The following is a 16,473-nucleotide window of genomic DNA, read 5'->3' as shown; positions in this document are numbered from 1 at the left end:
AGACCTACCTAAACGAAAATCTGATAGAAGAAAGCAAACGTGGTTACAATTATTCATACTCCTACTGTGGGAGTTTCATAAACAAACTAATAAATATTTTCATCTTGCAATAAGATCAAGTTAAGTGACTTGCTGACATTCTCTTGAGGTTTAAAGGTTGTCTTTAATGTGAAATACAAATCATATTTCTTGTGGACACATTTTAATAATAAACTTAAAAGCACACAAGGCAAAAATAATGAAAACATTGCAATGAAAACCAGACAAACTATCTACCACTTCAAAAGGACTGAATGAAGACTGCTCGTCCACAGTCAGCACCGTGAGGCAAACAACCTCAACGCAAAATGCCGTATATTGAAATCAGGTTTCAGGGAAAGGGAATCATCAGGGATGACAGAATGAAAAAAGCTATTACAGTTGACCCTTGAACAATGTGGGGGTTAGGGACTCTAACCCGCCACACTGTCAAAAATCTGCATATAACTTAAGTCGGCCCTCTGCATAAGCGGATTCCCAACTGCTGAGTGAAAATACAGCTGTTTGAACTATGAGGGTCTGCTTACATGTGGATTTTTAAAATCCTGCCTTGTTCAAAGGGCAACTGTACTTGTAGACAGGTAAGTGACTACATAGAAATATACTCACCTCAAATACACACACACACATCTCTTGTGCAATGTGTGGGATGGATTTGATTTTGGTTCAATTCAAATTACCCCCCACCACTTTGCAACACCATGCTGGCAAAACAAGAGGTTTGATCCCTTTTTGCCTTAGGTTAAGGATCCAGGGTTTAATGCCGTCTAGCTTTGGTTGCTGACATTCCAAAGCTGTCCCCAAGGAAAGGACATTGGAACACTCACTGCCTTCGGGAGCATTCTGGGGGAGTCCCCATTGTCTCTTATTTTGCTATGCTGGTCCCAAGGCCATGATCTAAGCACAACTCAGGGCGCCTGCAGAGCAGCTCACCTCTAGGTCCTGTAATGACAGGCCGGTGGTGCTGTGTGAATGCTGTTCCCAGGGAGGAGGTCTGCGAAGGGGAGGGGCTGCTGAAACCAGACTTCTCCGACTTCTTCAGTGTGGTTGGAGATGGCATTCCTGGCAAGAAGGATGGATTGGTAAGTGCACTTGCATTCATGGAACAACAGACTGTGCAACGTAAAAGATAACATTTAAAGAATTAAAGAAGGAAATTGGCTTGTGCATGGAAAATTTGGTTTGCATGGCTTTGAATTTGTCATGGGAACAAATAGGTGACAGAATGGTCGCCCAGTAAGTAAGTCTGTAATTGATTTCAACTTATTCTACTAAATCAGAGTCCATTTTGGAGTTATTGATCTTCTATAATTATAGAGTACCACTTTCCCAGTATTTCCTGAAAGTGTGGCCTCTGGGACCTTTCAAAAAGGAGGCTATAGAAGCACATGAAGACCTCATTGCAATCATTTCATCTTTCCAGCTACCCCACACCAAAGGCACTTTAAATTATTTGAAATAGTTTAGCTATTTTAACATGAAAACAAACTTCAACAACGGTAACTCAGTTGCTCATCCAATAAATTATTCGTAATAGAAACAAAGAAAAGATAAAAGTAAACTTTAAAAAGGCCTCACAATTGGCATTTGATAGAACCAATGCAAATAATACTGTAAAAGAATAATGACGTGGAAAGATATTTGTTTGACGACATAGAATAAAAGCATGGAAAGCAATTACAAAATAGGATGTTACACTACGATGCCATGTAAAAATATATTTTTGTGTATAGAGAAAGAACTGGAAGGAAATAGGGATAAACTGCAACAGTAGTTCTCTCAGTGTGTTAGATTCAGGTGGTTTTCATTGCCTCTTTCTGCTTACTTGTCTTTTCCAGGATGAACATCTATTACTTTTATGTTAAGAAAATACAATAAAAGCTTATTTAAAAAAAAAAAAAAGCTTATTTTTAACAGTAGTATTTTTTGCTACGGTTTCTAAAGTTTTCGTGCTGGAAGTGCTTTGGGAGGAAAATAATGGGAAAATAGTCCCTTGTAAATACTGGACTTGTAATGTTCTCGGCAACCACACTGACAGATACAACTGGAGGCATCTATCCATTTAGTAGGGTGCCAATTAAAACAATGACAACTTGGATATAAAAATAAAGGAAATGACTCTTAGTCTCCACATTACAGGACCAACGTGGGCTCTCTTAAGTTTGCAGCACAACATCGGCCTGCGTTCTTATCGAAAGAACCAAGTGTCCCTTTACTTACACATTTCGACATGTGTTGTGTTCTGCCTATGACCAGAGAATGATTTGGATGAACTGGAAAAATAAGTAATAAAAATAATAATGATATTAACATGTAACTGTTATTGAGTAGTTAACTAACTACCACACACTGTGCCAAGCACATTATAGGTATAGAGCTGTTCCGAAATTTAGTTTGGCCTGTATCGAAAGATGTCCTTGTTATTTCTGATCCCAGATTTCCTTAACTAGATTCCACAAGTTTCGAGTATGACTACAGATTCTATATGAACGGAGACTATGTCTGCTTTGCCCCTCATCTCACCTCCATTTTCAGAATGTAACAAAGGGCCTGGAACACAGCAAGCGGCCTGAAAAGGTATTTAAACTACTTGTACAGGTCTCAGCTTTATCTGTGGCTTTACCAATAGTTGCTTGGATATAGCAAAACTTGGGGTTTTGACGCCAAGAAAAAAAATCAAGTTACAAATTGGTAAGTACATTTGCACAGTCAGACATAAGGACAATATGAAGTTGTGTGTGATTTCACACGAACTTGACAGTGTCAACAGATCCATTCTAGATCGATATCTACGTGATGTGAATTAAAAACAAAGTCACTAGTGACTAGCTGCATTTCTTTGCTTGTTGAATCAGTAACCAATCACACCATCACAGTGTCCTAACATCATTAGGACAGATTTGGATCAACATTCATTGCAAGTCACCTAACCTAGACCTAATCACATAATTACCTTAGAGAGACGTCAAATTAAAAAATTAAAGGAAAGAAATAAGGAGATACCAATATGTAAACAAATCTCCCAATTCATTCATACCTCTTCTGTGCAAACAAATGTCTAGGCTGCCAACCCGTCCATTGATTTAAACTCAGTCAAATGCCTGAATTACATGTCATGAAACAAAATGACTAGAAAATAAAAATGTCAAAACTTTTAAGATGGCAGAATTTTTATCAGACAGTGGACTCACTGATGAACTACAGTATCTAAAGTAACTTTATTAAAGAAAGCAAATGGTTGGACTCAAGGAAAAGTAATCATTTTTTTAAAAAGTTCATGTGTTCCAACCCATGTTATTCTAAATACTGCAGCAATATTGACATGATTTAAGTCCACTATTTACCCTTATAAAGGGGGAAGCATAAGTAAAACTTAGGTAATAACAAGCATCAAGAATGATCAAAAACAGCAAATCTTCTTTGAAAGGGTTAACGAGAGAAGAAATACTGTCTGTGTACAAGAAGAATGAGCCAAACTACGTATAATCTTCTAAATTTATCACAGTCAAGTAATACGAACCCTAAGGCTGTCATGAATCTCAAAATTACTTTGTGTTTTCAATTTTTAAAGACCTATATTGAGCTCACTTCCTTATTATATACTTTAATATTTTCTCTGTATGCATAATGTATGTTTTGGCTAATTTGCTTCGTATACTTAATTGACCAGATGAAATTTCCAAGTGTTAGTAAACTGCTTTATATGAATAAGTGAGAGAACATTAATCTTGACTTCTGTTTTTGAAATAAAATTCGGTTTCTGTATGTTATTTGAAAAATAAACTCCTTGTTAAAATTGCTGTTACCAATTAGCTATGCACAACTGTTACACAATTATCGTATAGATTAATGAATGGCTTTCTTTTAATGAATGAAAACCTTAATTTCAATGTAGTTTTTAGAAGTATCAGATTTTTAAAAAAGATTACAGATAAATTAATGTTACCCCTTTTTCTGGAACAAACAAAATATTACTTCCAAGTTCTTTTCACTATGTAAAGAAAGAATTTTATAGAATGAGAAGCAGAAATTTAGCATAATGTTTTGTTTCAATGGGACATTGCCTCCTACTGATTGCTATAAAAATCCCAATGGTGGTAAATGGAATAGGAGACGGATTTCAAGAAGCATTTTGGCTTGTCACTGGTTTTCTAACCATCAGATATTCTGAATTTCTCTCCACTTTGCCATTTTTCTAAACTACGTGAGTCATTTCAAATAGTGTTCTGTGGACAGAAGCAAACACACATGAAATTCTAGTCATTCAGCCACTGATCCCTGGAGGCAGTTGTGAGTGAGCCGCCCAACAAGAAAACCTTGAAAGTATAGGCCAAATACAGTATTCACCAAGATTCTGTTAGGTGCATCGTTAGTGTTTGTGTTAGTCAAAATTCTAAGAGGGCCCTAAGGTTCCTCGTCCCTGGGGTACATACTTTGTATAAACTCTCTCCCAGGTCCCTGGGGTACATACTTTGTATAAACTCTCTCCCTTTCAGGTGGGTGGTACCTGTAAAATATGATGGATGCCATTCTTGTGATTAGGTTGTTATATTGCAAAGGTGAAGGGACTTTTGCAGATGTAATTAAGGTCCCTAATCAGGTGACTTTAGTTAAGTTATCCTGGGTGGGCCTGACTTAATCAGGTGAACCCTTTAAAAGAGAGACTAGAAGTCAGAGAGATTCTCCTGTTGGCTTTGAAGAAGTAAGCTGTCATGATGTAAAAGGACTTGTGAGAGGGCCACATGGCAAGGAACTGCAGGCACCTCTAGGGGCTAAGTGGGACAGCTTTAAGAAAGCTGGGACCTTACTCTTAAAACTGCAAGGAACTGAATTCTGCCAACAATCTCAAGAGTTTGCAAGAGGACCCTGAGCTCCATTAAGGCATGTAGTCTGGATGAAATTTTGATTGCAGTCTTGTGGGACCCAGAGCAAAGCGACCAGCTATGCTGTGCCCAGACTCTTGACCCATGGAAACTGTGAGATAATATTAGTATGCTGTTTTAAGCTAAGTTTGTGGTAATAGTAAACTAATATACTATTTAAATATAAGACTATAGTCAATGCTAGAAATGTGTGTATTAAAGATGCCTACTGTGCACCAATTACTCCTTAGAATTCCAGAAGTTTCCATTAGTTTTAGCAAATCTACCTTAGGTTGTGAGGTTTTCCACTAGCCTACACTCACTCAGAGAAGATGGAAAGATAGCTTCCTAGAAGAAAGACCAATAAATGGTTACTTTCAATGGCATAAATACTTTTGAAATTTTATATTTCCTTCTGATTCTTTTAAGAAACATCAACAAATCAGATGAAACACTTAGAAAAAAATCGAAAATAATTCTTGGGACCTCCTATCACAAATCAAGGTTTGTTTTTGGGAACGTTTTGCTGCAACCTGATGTTATAGAAAGTTAAAAAGAACATATAGGGGTACAAAACCATAACTAATTTCAACTATCGCTCTCTCTCAAACTGTGAGATTTACCAAACACTTGAACCAAGAACTTTATTGTGACACTTAGAAAGAAAATCCTACAAAAATGAGAAGATAGTACAATGCTGTTCTTTGCTTAAGAAAGCATCTTAAAGGGGATTTTTTTTTTTAGGAGTCAAAAGAGCTATAATATTAATGGGAAGGGGAGAAGGAAGAGATCATGATAAACTATAATTATTCCAGTGATAATGGAACAACATGCTGGATTTTTAAAAAGGACAACTGTAACAAGTCAGTGTTAGTGCTCGGTTTGTTAGGGGACTTACTCAAAAATTCACTGTCTTGTGAAAATTATCCCTGGTAAATGCTGCTCGGAACAGCAGGACCTTATCTTGCCTGTTAGGAGTTTGGGTGCTGTATTTCAAGTGGTCAGAGAACATTTAACTGGTATATGTTTCTTTCTTCAAAGTATCAAAGTAAACAAAAATGTTTAGCTTCAATAAGATTCATTTATTGTCACAATCTGTTGGGGGGAAACTCTGGAAACGATCAAACTGTGCACCCTAGTTTTAAAATCCAATATACAAACAGGTTAGAGAGGACCACAAAATGCTGTAAGTTTGGTTGTTCATGTTTGACTTTCGATAGTCTCCTATCCGTAGTCATCGTCTAATTCCCAACGACCTAGCTTGACTACTGCTTTATCAAAACAACTATTATACCAAACCTAAAGGCTGTTGGAAGCATTTGTCCATCCAGCGGCCTCAAGAGAGTCAGGAGGCAGATAAAGAGACGGTCATCACCCCTCTGCATATTGATCATTGCTCAAAAAACAGACTGAAAATAATAAAAGCAACACATTATGGAGTACCTACTAAGTGCCATGTACGATGGTTCCCCCCCCCTTATCTGCAGTTTTACTCTCCATCGTTTCAGTTACCTGCGGTCAACTACAGTCTGAAAATGTTAGACAGAAAATCACAGACGTAAACAATTCGTAAGTTTTAAATTGTGTGTTGTTCTGAGTATCGTGATGAAATCTCGTGTCGTTCTGCTCCATCCTGCCCAGGACGTGCATCGTCCTTTGTCCATCGTACCCGCGCGATACATGCTCCCCACTCATAAGTCACTTAGTAGCCATCCGGGTGATCAGATCAACTTTTGCAGTATTCCTGTGATTGTGCTCAAGTCACCCATATTTTACTTAATAATGGCCCCAAAGTGCTAGAGTAGTGAGGCTGGCAATTCAGGTATGCCAAACAGAAGCCGTAAAATGCTTCCTTTAAGTGAGAAGTACAATAAGGTATGTGAGAGAGAGAGAGAGAACATTTATATAGCTTTAATTATAGTTATATTGTTATAATTGTTCTACTGTTATAATTGTTCTATTTTATTATTAGCTATTGTTGTTAATCTCTTACTGTGCCTAATTAGCAAATTAAACTTTATCATAGGTATGTATGTATAGGAAAAACCAGTCTAGATAGAGTACTAGCTGCGATTTCAGGCATCTACTGGGGGTCTTGGAATTCATCACCTGTGGATAATGGGGGTCTACTGTATTTACAACTATCTCAGATCCTTACATTTTCATCTCGGATAGGTAAGCATTGTGATGGTGCCTACTTATAACTCAATGTTGCAGAAACTAGGTATTGAGAGATGTTAAGCAACTTGCTCAAGATCACACAGCTACTAAAGTGGTATTTCAGACCCAGATCTCTAGTTCTATAGCTTGTATGTTTTGTATCATACGCCTTCATGTAGTTCCCCTTGTATACTATAAAAAGTGTCCTATTTAAGTCAATAAAGTCAATATTTATAGGTGAAGTTTCCAATTTGCCCATCCAAAGAAAAAAATTCAAAGAAAGGTTCTATCAGCTATAAAAGAATACGCAAAAAATAAAAACCAATTTGAAGTATACTAAGAATCATCTTGTCTTACAGATCAAAGGTTTTTCTTGGCCTTGGGAGGGATTAATTAGGATTTTATTAAACATACTGAATATATTATCAATAATTCTAACCCAGAACCTCTGATAAACATTGCATAGACTTAGAAGAAGATAATGGAGCGAAGACGTTAAATTATAAAATACTAAATACATACATTTAATATTTACATAGGCCTCTTGCCTATTCAAGTTGCTTTCCCCATAAAGCTTCCTGAAAATATAAGCAGAAAGGATCAAAATTCTTCTTTTAAGAGTCACTGATATCTTCCATACCTACTGTACATTATGAAGCAGTAATACGTCACTTAGAGGTAAAGACTAACACACAAGTATTTAGAATTCAGTAAGTCTTGACATCAAGGGAGGCCTCTGAGCTATTAAAGTGAGTGTCAAAACAGGCAACTAACTTGAGCCATTTCCCTCACAGAAAAGAGTAGTTTTACAGAAACTAAGACAAGTATTTCAAGGAGAAGGTCGTGATGGAGTGAGCTGAATGCTATTGAGAGGTCAAATATGAGAATCTATGAGCTCCAGGAGAGTGAGGCACATGCAAGATAGGTTAGAATGGTTTACAAAATCAGTGGGAAGTGAAGAGGCAGAGAAAATGGGTGTAGCCAACTCTAATGAAATCAGTCTGTAGAGGGAAGCAGAAAAATAGGGTAGTAGCTACAGGGAGATGGAGGGCAGGAAGGCGAAGCTTTCTGAAGATGCGAGACAGTACAGCCCGCTTGCCTGCCGATGGGAATGGTCCAGCAGACAGGCAGAAAGCAATGGCTCAGAGAGCGGATAATTGAGGGAGAGAAGCCTTGAAGACTATGAGAGGCCACACAGTTAGTGCACAGAGGAGCCAGGATTTGCACCCAGGGGCCCAAAGCCCTTCCTCCTTTCAGTGTACTACTTCTCCAAGATGCCTAGTTCCGAAAAAAGCCCCTAGTATTTATCTAGGTCTTACTGAAAGAAACCAATCATAAGCAGGCTTAAACTAGAGCTCATCAATGATACTTAAACAATTTTCTTCAGCTTAAATGACATGCTAACTGCTATGGTGACTGTTCTCTTTACATTCAGGCACTCAGATTCTCCTGTCCCCCAGGGTCTGAGTGTGGGTACTCCAGGCATGTCTACCAAACTCGTGGTGCAGCATACATTTCAGTGCTGTTCCCTAAACACAGAATGAAAGTTGAGTACCAGTACCATATTTTGCAAGTCATCCACTACCAGCAAATATATGCTCAGACTCATCCCTTCCAGATGCAGGGTGATGCAGCGCTCTCCAGCAGCTGTCCCACAGGCAAGAACAGGACCTTTCTAGAACAGGACCTTGTGATGAGGTCATCTCTAACTGTGATGCTAAATAAAGGCTGTGATTGGGTCGATTAATCCCACAGTTAAAGGACCGTTCCGTTCCCGTGGGTATAAACACATGTTGTGTGATACGAGGACGTAGTTCAAGATACGACACTCATCTTAGATTCGTGTCCTAATGACGAAATCCATCAGGGTTCATTCTAATGTAATTTATTATGATGAACACACTCAACAATAAAAAAGGTAAAACATTCAGACTATTTCGACTTTTAACCTTTTCAGTGAATAAAATGTTTTAAAATCATTTTTATGATGGAGAGAATAAAATGAAAGCTAATATAGCTTCTGAGGTTTATCCTTCTTACTCTATAGGCAACCATTTAAAATGAACTAAAGGACCCCCAAAAGAATTACCACATCATAAAGAAGTTCAGGTAATTTAAAAGGCTTAGATACAGTGATTTTTTTCAATTTTTAAAAATGGGAAAATGGAGTAAAAATTATATGGATCATTCAGGAGAAAGAAAAAAAGATGAATTCTCTAATGTATTCCAAATGTTCATTTGTGAGTGAAAATTTACAACCACAGAGAGTAAAGAACAGACAGAAGGAAAATGTCATAGAAAAATCTGGTTCCTGCGCAAACAATAAAGTCTCTTGATTTTTTTTTTTAAGGGTATTTCCTCTCCTTTCAGGATAAATACAGACACGCCAGTGTCAGGACTGAAATTTTAAAAATTGTATTTCATGCTCCATATACTTACAAGTTGGAGATTCCCCACCCATCCCATCTTCCCCCAAGCCATCCTATCTTCCCATGTGTTCAGACAAGGATTGATTTTGGCTCAACATAGCAATCACACCCATTCACAGAGGACCGAAAATAAAGAAGAAATTACTGAGAAAACCAAATTACTTCCTTTGCATGAAAAATAAATATAGCATAATATAGCATAAATGTTTTATTCATTCTGCCTAGATACTCAGCTGCAAAGTAAAAAACTCAGTCATACATACGTGTGGTTTATATCTGCCCTGTCCAATATGGTAGCTAATAGCCACATGTGGCTACTTAAAGTTAAATTAATTAAAATTAAATGAGTTTAAAACTTCAGTTGCTCAGCATAGCCACATTTCAAGTGTTCCATAGCCACATTTGGCTAGTTGTTCCAGTATTGGACAGTGTAGCTACAGAATGTCTGCCACATTGCAGTAAGTTCTATTAGACAGCTCTGGTCTACACGCCAACAAATAACTTTACTTTTTTGGTTCTGCTATAGAATAGCAGATAAGTCTTACTTTTATATTTTTTTCGTCATGTTTGGCCCTTTTGTAAGTTACAAAAGCAAAACATATGCACTATACAAATACAGAATTGTATAAAGAGAAAAATAAAAGCCCTTTCCTCCCCATCTCCAACAAGTTGGGTATAACCCAAGGCTCGAGCTTGGGAAATATCCTTATAGATACTTTTCTCCACCTATAATATTAATTTCACTGATAAATTAAGTGTTTATTAAATTATGTTTAATTCTGTCAGTTAAAATGTGATTGCAAGCTTAGAGTTTAAGGGTCCTACTGGTAAAATGTAATTTGTGGAGATGGGGAATCTTTGACGTATGTTTGGGATACACCTGCACTGGGGATCTATTTGTCCCAATGTTCCCTGGATACAAGCAGAGACCCCATCACTTTATTTAAAGTAAAATTTGAAACTGATTGGAACATTTCATAGGGGAAAAAAGAAATATAACTTTAGGCCTCTTCAAATTGATTGAACTGTGAAATCAAGTAGTGAACACTAGAAAAGGTTCTGTCAGCGAGAATCTAAGCTTAGTGTAGTCAGCATTTTCTTGCTAAACCTTATTACGGCAAAGCATTTGATTTTTCCATCTCTGCACTCTGTTCATCCCCACAAATAAAGTACTTTGACCTCCACCTGTTACTTAGTGAAATCTGCCTGACATCCTTCAATAACCCTATTCTTTGCCTTCAAAGGCCTTTGAGTCGCTGAGAAAGTGGGAAGATAGAGTTGTGCAATATACTGAGCTGATACCACTTTATAACTATGCAGTAGTTCAGAGTCGAAGCTAGAAGCCACATAGTAAAAGGAAATGGATTTTTGAAAAAGGCAATGCCTGTAGATGCTGGAAGGGGGCAACACATTTCATCATTGTAACCAGAAATTTTTCACGGAAAGAGGTTGTCTCTTGAGCTCTTATTTAATGCAGAAAACAGCTGGTCTTTTCCTTATAAGAAAACCTCTCTCTATAAGAGTTGTGCCTTAAGAAAAATAAATAAATAAAAAAACAAAAAAATAAGTAAAATAAGAGTCATTCCTTCATTTTATATAGATGAGCCCACAGGTCATTGCAAAACTTACAGATACTTCCAGCAGTTCATTATTCTGATATTTTGCAAAACGAAATGAACCACTAACTTCAAATTGCAGTTGTGTGGATGCAAAAGGACCACACTATTATTGAACACTATTAAAACCAAATAAATATTATAAGTAATAAAATGGTACATAACTCTATATAACTACATGAGTCATTTTCTGAAGCACAATATTGGACAAAATAGTTTTTTTTTAAACAATGACATATCAGAAAAAAACTTCCTGTGTAAAGTTGTACTTCTGATTAATGCTACACTAAACAGAAGAGATAGTGTCTGTCTAATTATGTTGAATACTTATCTGAGAAGGATTAGCAGGATGTTTCTGCTCACTGTCATTCTTTGTGACAACGTAATGATAGATCCATTTACTTATGAGTGCAATTATTAAAAACTGTGCTGTTTGTTAACCGTCTCCATATCTTGGATATATGCTATTAAAAATTACGTATCTGACATTAAGGGTAAATGCTTACTAAAGTTTTTCATGTCAATTAAGTAAGTGAGTTAGTTCCATTCAGTCACCACCTTTGTGGAGGGTCTATTCAAGTTTGGTGAAACTTGATCACCATAACGCTTTTATGTTAGAATTAATGATTCCCCCTTTTTTCTCCCTGTCTTCTTTGTCCAATTCCTAAAGTTTGGTTTTCACTTAAACTAAAAACTGCTCATGGCCGACATTTTCTCTGGAGTCATGATTTAGCACTTCTCTTTCACATTCACACCTTTTTTTGGAACAAAACACAAGGATCCAATTTTATACAGACAACTCCCCACAGGCCAATCAGAACTGGTTGCTAGCAATATACCATCTTTTGCAGCTTTTTCTACTCATGTAATTAACTTTACCCAGAATCTATTAGGAAAAGGTCTTTATACAAGATAAAAACCAAAAAAGCAAATCACTTTGGGCTCTACAGAAAAGCTTGGCTACCCCCAAACCAAAAGACTATTTCCATATGTTGTCTAAAGAGACAAAACTACGTTCCTCTCTCTTTTTTCCCCCCTTCCACTTACTAACTCCCAAATGACAACTGTCACCAACCCTGTCCTTAACTGTGAAAAACAACCAAATATGGGTATTGAATGTAAGTTACTGAACCACTCCCACAAGGCAGAGTTTATTTCTCTGGATTTAGTCAATTTAAGACAACTATCAAGTAGTTCAGGTAGCAGATAATGACATTTATGATAAATTATATCTCTGAAAAGTCTCCAAATGTGTGGCTAGGACATAAATTTATGTGACCCAATATAATGATTATGTGTTATCAAGATTTTTTTTAAACTAAGGGCATGTTAAGACTTCAATGCTGATGGACAAACTCATAAAAATATCGAGCACATCAAAAGGAGAAAAATTACCAGTTGAGTCTTTTGAGGATAAGATTTCTTTTCTGAAGAAAAAAAAAAAAATCACTCACTGCAAAAAAGAACTCTTAAAATTAGAAGCAGGTGTCGCTACTATGGAGTGATAAATATCAAAGAATAACTGGCCTGAAAAGCATTCTTATGCATCCCATACTACTTTTAATCCTTACACGTGTATTTTGACATTAGAACATGAAGTCCTGCTTATACGAGTCCCTAAAGAGAGTTAAGACATGAGCGATGTTGTACAGCCATTTTGATAAACTCCCTCTTCAGTCAGGCTCATGAAATGGCTGAAAGGCAGATGGCAAATTCTGACTGGCATTAGTTGTAAGTAGTAATGGTATCCTAGAATTTATGAATCTTGAAAGTTAATCACGGTGAAGCGATTTCTGGGTTGGGATAGCTAACATGGCAGAATAATACGGCACGACAGAAGACACTTCAGATTAGAAATGGATATTGGGTTGCCATTCCTTGAATTTCTAATGACTTGAGTGCATTTCCAATGATGCACATGAAAATTTTAACTACCTCTCATTACTTACAAAGTGGAAAAATCCCTAGAGATTGGGATGTTTCTTCAAAATGAAGGACAATAAGATGTTTGGACCACATTAAAAGCCAGGAGAGCTGGCATATTATCTGAATAAATACCAAACATTCACAGCTGTCTATAAAGCCTGTTCTCCACAGTGGGATGAAGGCACTGGACTGCAAGCAGAGTTCCTCACTCCACACAGACCAGAGAACCAGGAACCAAAGTAACCCACTATTTAAAAATCCAAAAGTTTCACAGCATTTTTTTCATTGTTAAGAAAGGGTGGTCAGTAATACCTCACTCTGAAGAGGCAAGCCTATTAACTGTATTTCAGTGGGTTCATTCATTCTATTGCAATTTCATTTTTCATCAAGTTTAAGAGATGCTTCGAAATAAAATGACTTTTTTATTCCCAAAGTTTTCTCCTATTTGAGAGACATACTTTATGATTCCATGCAGGAGAGAATCCTCTCCATTTGAGTACTTGGTGTGTTGTTCAGGAATCCATCAGGAAACGGTCCCTGATTTACTGCATCGATATGAGTGTTTCTCGTAATCTTCTAGGATGTAATTCACCCATCATCTTGAAATAGGTGCCATGTCTTTGATTAATTGATAAGTTTATGATGTATTTGAAATCCTTGGATGGATAGAATTGGATAAATAGGCATTACTGTAATCCTCTGTCGAGCAGGAAAGCAATTGGGATGTGCACAGCCGCATCAGAAACTGCCACACAGCACAGGCAGAGAAGCTATTGACTCCTGAGAGCTATGTGAGTCTGTGGACTTCTTTCTTCCCTCTCTCCCTCAGGCCCCATAGAAAGCCCTTTATTCTCAAGTAGTAAAAAAAACTATTTTATTATAAACACTGATGGCCCCCAAACAGACAGAACTTCATTCTCATATAAACCGATGATGTATTATACTTGACTATTTAACATTTAAATAGATTCATCAGCATGTAGAAAAAAATAGAAAAATATAAGAGAAATAAGTCCGCAAATAGTATCATTAGTGATCTGTATCATATTTTACAAATTAAATGTATATGTACACACACATATATACACATTTATATATATAGTTGTATGTACATATATAAATACAAAAATATTTAAAAGCTATATAGAACAACAATGTATGACATAGCAAGTGCTCAGTAAATACTAGCTAATACTTACACAACAAATATATTTAAAATTGGAGCAGAATTCCAATTACAAAATATAAGTAAATTTATCTTTTACTGTTAATCAAATTGTGGTATTACTTGAGTCTATAAAATATCTACATTGTGTTCATAGAACAGATGATGTAAAAACACTAAAGTATTTTTTTCTCTTTATATCAGAGATTAAAACTACCTTCTCTTTGAGTTCGACAAACATTTAATAATATTTATTACATAAATACAATTTGTTAGATATAGGAAAATCAACACAGCAAACTCTTAGGTAAGTCTGATCTATCTATCTATCTATCTATCTCTTGTTTCTTTTCTTCCAACTATATTTTCTGCTTATTTTTCCCTTTGGTGAATTTAATCTCAATTCAGAATAATTTTGTTTCCTCTAAGTAAACATTTGCTCAGATTCTGCCCAATTTCCTTACTCACAAGTCAGAACACTGAGATTTGAATCCATGGGTGCAGAAAGATGTATCTTTTGTTGGAGTCGGATGGCATTGCTTTGTGCACTTACTCAGTTTCCTAGCATATCGGCTTTCTGCATACTTCTTAGAGATGAAGAAAGATAAGACTCTGATATTACAAAGAGGAGGAAACAGGGACCAGCAATCACCGATGCTCTGTTAGTAACGGAATGGCTGTTGCAGCAGCTCTTCCAAACAGTTACAGTGGAAGATTGTGGTCTAAGCCAAGAAATAAACTCTCAACCTGAGTGTTTCTTAGCTTACCCCATACCTTGTATTACAGCCACTGGGTACGTGTTAACCCCCCTCTTCCCTTCACTGGGCTGGAAGCAGTTTGAGGGCAAAGTCTGTCTTGGTTTATTAATTTATTCATTTATTTATTTTCCCTCTATCATCTTGCACATAATAGATGCAGATATGTATACTATGTTTTCAATTTAATTTCATAATATCTTACATACCATTTCAGAGTTTTCAAAGTATTTATCAAAAAAAGATATAGCATTTCTATAAAGTTTTATTGTTGACTAAGTATACAGTACTTAACATATATTAAAAATACTCTATGTCCAGTGCCATGCACAGTACCTTGCACACAGCTGGTACTTAATAAATGGTAACTCCTGTTTTTATCATCTCGTTTGAGTTTGAAAGGTCAGGCTGTTTCATTGTCCCCAATGTTTACATAGGAGAAAATGAAAATTCAGGGAAGCAGTTTGCTGAAAGTTCCAGGCTTGCTCATGGCTGAGTACAAGAACTGTAGCTTTGACTCTTAATTTGTACTCTTTCCTCTTCGCAAAACATTCTATTTCTCTCTTATTTTCTCCCTCCCCAGCAAGCCTATGAAGACTCTAGTGGATAGAATGACACATGCTTTCAAACCTCTCCTGAGAACACGCTCAACGAGGCCACAAGATGATCCAGTCCTTTGCCGCCTTAAGCCACTGGGGCTGTGCTGAAGATGGTGACAGGAACAGGGCAGGAAGGAAGAGTTCACAAATAATTCTAAGGTGTGAGCTACATTGTTCTTCTGCCTTCCTTCTGGAATATTGACAAGCCTCCTTTCCAACATGAATTTAAAAATTTGGAGGTTTGAGTAATTCATTTATTCAGATAAAACCAGCTGAAACGCAGCATGTGTTTTCCTGGGAGCTTCTGCATTCACACAATTGTGCATCTGGGCTCCCTGGTGCAAGTGGAGCTATAGTCACTCACTCAACACATGCAGGCAGCACTGTGTCCCCTGAGCACTTCGCCTGATTCAGAGGACAAGATACGACATGTGTGCACCTTATTTTTTGTTTATTTATGCAACAAATATTTCATTGAATACCATGTGCCAGGTACTTTAATAGGCTTCAGAAACACAACAGGAATTCTTTTGACCATGCTTCATCATATACATGTATATGACAAACACACAGCCATACATATAGTGTATGTGCACGTGTGTGAGAAGGTTACTTCTTTTCTTCTGATAGGTAACCTTCTAGCCTCCCATTACAATAGGTTCTTTTAGGCCTCTTCTTTTGGCATTAAAAAAAGTAGCCTTGATAAAGAAGGTAAGGGCATTTTTTAAGGGTGTTTAGAGTGCTCATTTTGCAATACAGCTTTCTTGTTATAACCCTTCATGTAGAAGAAATTTCTCTGATGAGGGTCACTAAAGACCAGGCCCCCTCTGACTGTATGCTGTTCCCTGGTGCACTGGTCTCTAATGAGCAGGTGCCAATACTAAAGAGATAATGGGAGGCAATGTTGTCACATAACAACGCT

General features: G+C 36.9%; 1 protein-coding gene across 12 annotated transcripts in view; it reads right to left on the bottom strand.

The window, feature by feature from the left end:
* NFIA (nuclear factor I A) overlaps positions 1 to 16,473 on the bottom strand; it is a 561,924-nt gene that overhangs the window by 74,253 nt on the left and 471,198 nt on the right. For all 12 annotated transcript variants that reach the window (XM_074334805.1, XM_074334806.1, XM_074334804.1 and 9 more), the window contains exon 7: positions 973 to 1,101. In XM_074334805.1, coding sequence (XP_074190906.1) covers positions 973 to 1,101 — 129 coding nt within the window. The remainder of the gene's footprint in view (positions 1 to 972; positions 1,102 to 16,473) is intronic.

The sequence above is a fragment of the Rhinolophus sinicus genome, linkage group LG06 (genome assembly GCF_036562045.2).
Source record: "Rhinolophus sinicus isolate RSC01 linkage group LG06, ASM3656204v1, whole genome shotgun sequence".
Classification (NCBI taxonomy): Eukaryota; Metazoa; Chordata; class Mammalia; order Chiroptera; family Rhinolophidae; genus Rhinolophus; species Rhinolophus sinicus.
The sequence above is the reverse complement of the archived record's forward strand: the minus strand, read 5'-3'. Positions and strand labels throughout refer to the sequence as shown.